Source organism: Balaenoptera acutorostrata, chromosome 6 (assembly GCF_949987535.1).
Source record: "Balaenoptera acutorostrata chromosome 6, mBalAcu1.1, whole genome shotgun sequence".
Classification (NCBI taxonomy): Eukaryota; Metazoa; Chordata; class Mammalia; order Artiodactyla; family Balaenopteridae; genus Balaenoptera; species Balaenoptera acutorostrata.
The window spans coordinates 54,313,865-54,316,042 of NC_080069.1; the positions used below are offsets into that span (position 1 = coordinate 54,313,865).

Consider the following 2,178-nt stretch of genomic DNA (forward strand, 5'->3'; position numbering starts at 1 on the left):
CCGTCATACTACATTTGGAGCAATCTTATCTAAGATTGGAAAGGTTGATTGGGGGTTTATTCTGGAGGACTTAGATATGGAACTGGGAATTTGTAATTCAAGAAGCATTACTGATGTAAACTAGTCACATTGATTTACCATAGTTATTGGTACCCTAGGGAATATAGACTAACCAACTGCTCCCAAACTCTTTTCACGTATAATTTTTATCATTTATAATGGTTACATAGCATTTCATTATGTGGATTTACCAACATTTATTTAACCATCCCCCTATTGTTGGACCTATAGGCTGTCTCTAATATTCTGCAATTGCAATAATTTTTTAATGACCTTCTTTTGCTAATATTTTCCCTTTTATATTACTTCCATAGGCTAGAATCTTAGATGTTAAACTGCTTGGATAAGACACAAAACAATTTAAGATTGCTGATACATATCTTAAGATTAATTTGCTCAAGGATTTGTGCAAATTTACAGTTCCACTTGAGGTTTCAAATTTAGTAGTGTTAAAAAGGAGACAGCAGACCCAAAATGGAGTTACTTGTGCTAAACCCCATGTCAGTAAACCAAGACTTAATATTTAACTTAATTGCCGTTTCCACAGCCCAGGAATGTAACCTTTAACCAGTCAACCTAGAATTACCTGGTTAGCACTAGTGAGGTAATCTTCCGTATAGGCCCCTCCGTTCCCCTTAGGAAGGCAACCTTGCCTGAGACAATACATTTTTTGCTAATAATTTTCTTTTTTCTGCCCCCTTTCTACCTTTAAAAACCTTTCCTTTTTTACAGCTTGGTGGAGCCAGTTAATTTTAACTTTAATTTACTCAGCCTTTAATTTTACTCAGTTAAATTTTTGTTGTTTAATTTTTGCCCCTGAGTGCCTTACAGGTGCTGCTAAGCCTCTGATACATATAACTCCATGAAAGACTACTACTTTAAGAAGAAACATTTACTCTCAATAAAAGAACTTTAATAAGCTTGACCAAATGACTAAATATTTAGAAAGCATATTGTTTTGAGTGAAACTTTGTGTGTAATAAATAATGAGAGTAATAGAAGATCATTTTGGATGACTGGTCTGTAATTGCCTCAAGGAACACATACAAAGAAAACAAATTCTTTTGATTACTTCCTCAAACAGCCAACACAATGGGGAAAGTGGAGGAAATGTCCCATGAAGAGTACGAATAGGGAACCAGAAAGCCTAACATGTAAACTTTGAGAAATGACAGCATTAGAAACAAAACTGCAAAAGAGATCCCCTTCCAGAATAATCTGAGATGCACGAAAGACATATAGTCACTAGAGTTGGAGCCTTATCAAGTCTGTACAGAGATGAGTGGAGTATTTGACCTTCACCATGATTAACAAACCTTTCTTTGAAATTGTGTTGGTGCTGTTGGCTTCTTCCTCTGTCTGCTCCCGAGAGCTGAAACTGGTTCTTTTCCAACAAAAGAGAGTGAACAGAGAGAGTCTAAAACTCTTGAATAAATTGCAGACCTCTTCAATTCAGCAGTGTCTACCACACAGGAAAAACTTCCTGCTTCCCCAGAAGTCTATGAATCCTCACCAGTACCAGAAAGGACAAGCACTGGCCATTCTTCATGAGATGCTTCAGCAGATCTTCAACCTCTTCAGGGCAATTATTTCTCTGAATGGTTGGGAGGAAACCCACATGGAGAAGTTCCTCATTGAACTTCATCAACAGCTGAAATACCTAGAAGCACTCATGAGACTGCAGGCAGAGCAGAAAAGAGACACCTTGGGCAGTGAGAACCTTAGATTACAGGTTAAAATATATTTCCAAAGGATACGTGATTACCTGGAAAACCAGGACTATAGCACCTGTGCCTGGACCATTGTCCAAGTAGAAATCAACCGGTGTCTGTTCTTTGTGTTCCGACTCACAGGAAAGCTGAGCAAACAAGGAATGGAAACTTGAACCATGTGGAGGAAGAGCCAACTGCAGGCTTTAAAAGCATAGGGTAGGTGGAGCGGTGGTAGGATTTCTCCAGACACTATTATTTCTTTTTGTTTTAAGATGGTAGTATTGCTTTGGTTTTGTGTATATATATATATATTATATATATAATATATATATATATAATATATATATATATTGGTCTGTGCTTTAAGATGATGCACATTGACTACAAGTTTTTATTTTGTAATGTC

The 2,178-nt window shown here is 36.9% G+C and overlaps 1 protein-coding gene across 1 annotated transcript; it reads left to right on the forward strand.

The window, feature by feature from the left end:
- Positions 1-1,363: 1,363 nt before the first annotated feature.
- Positions 1,364-1,945, forward strand: IFNE (interferon epsilon). Its single transcript, XM_007176821.2, has one exon. It carries the CDS (start codon positions 1,364-1,366, stop codon positions 1,943-1,945), a length of 582 nt encoding a protein of 193 aa, XP_007176883.2.
- The last annotated feature ends 233 nt before the right edge of the window (positions 1,946-2,178 follow it).

Coding starts and splice junctions, on each gene's coding strand:
- IFNE (XM_007176821.2), top strand. CDS start 1,364: ATGATTAACAAACCTTTCTTTGAAATTGTGTTGGTGCTGTTGGCTTCT.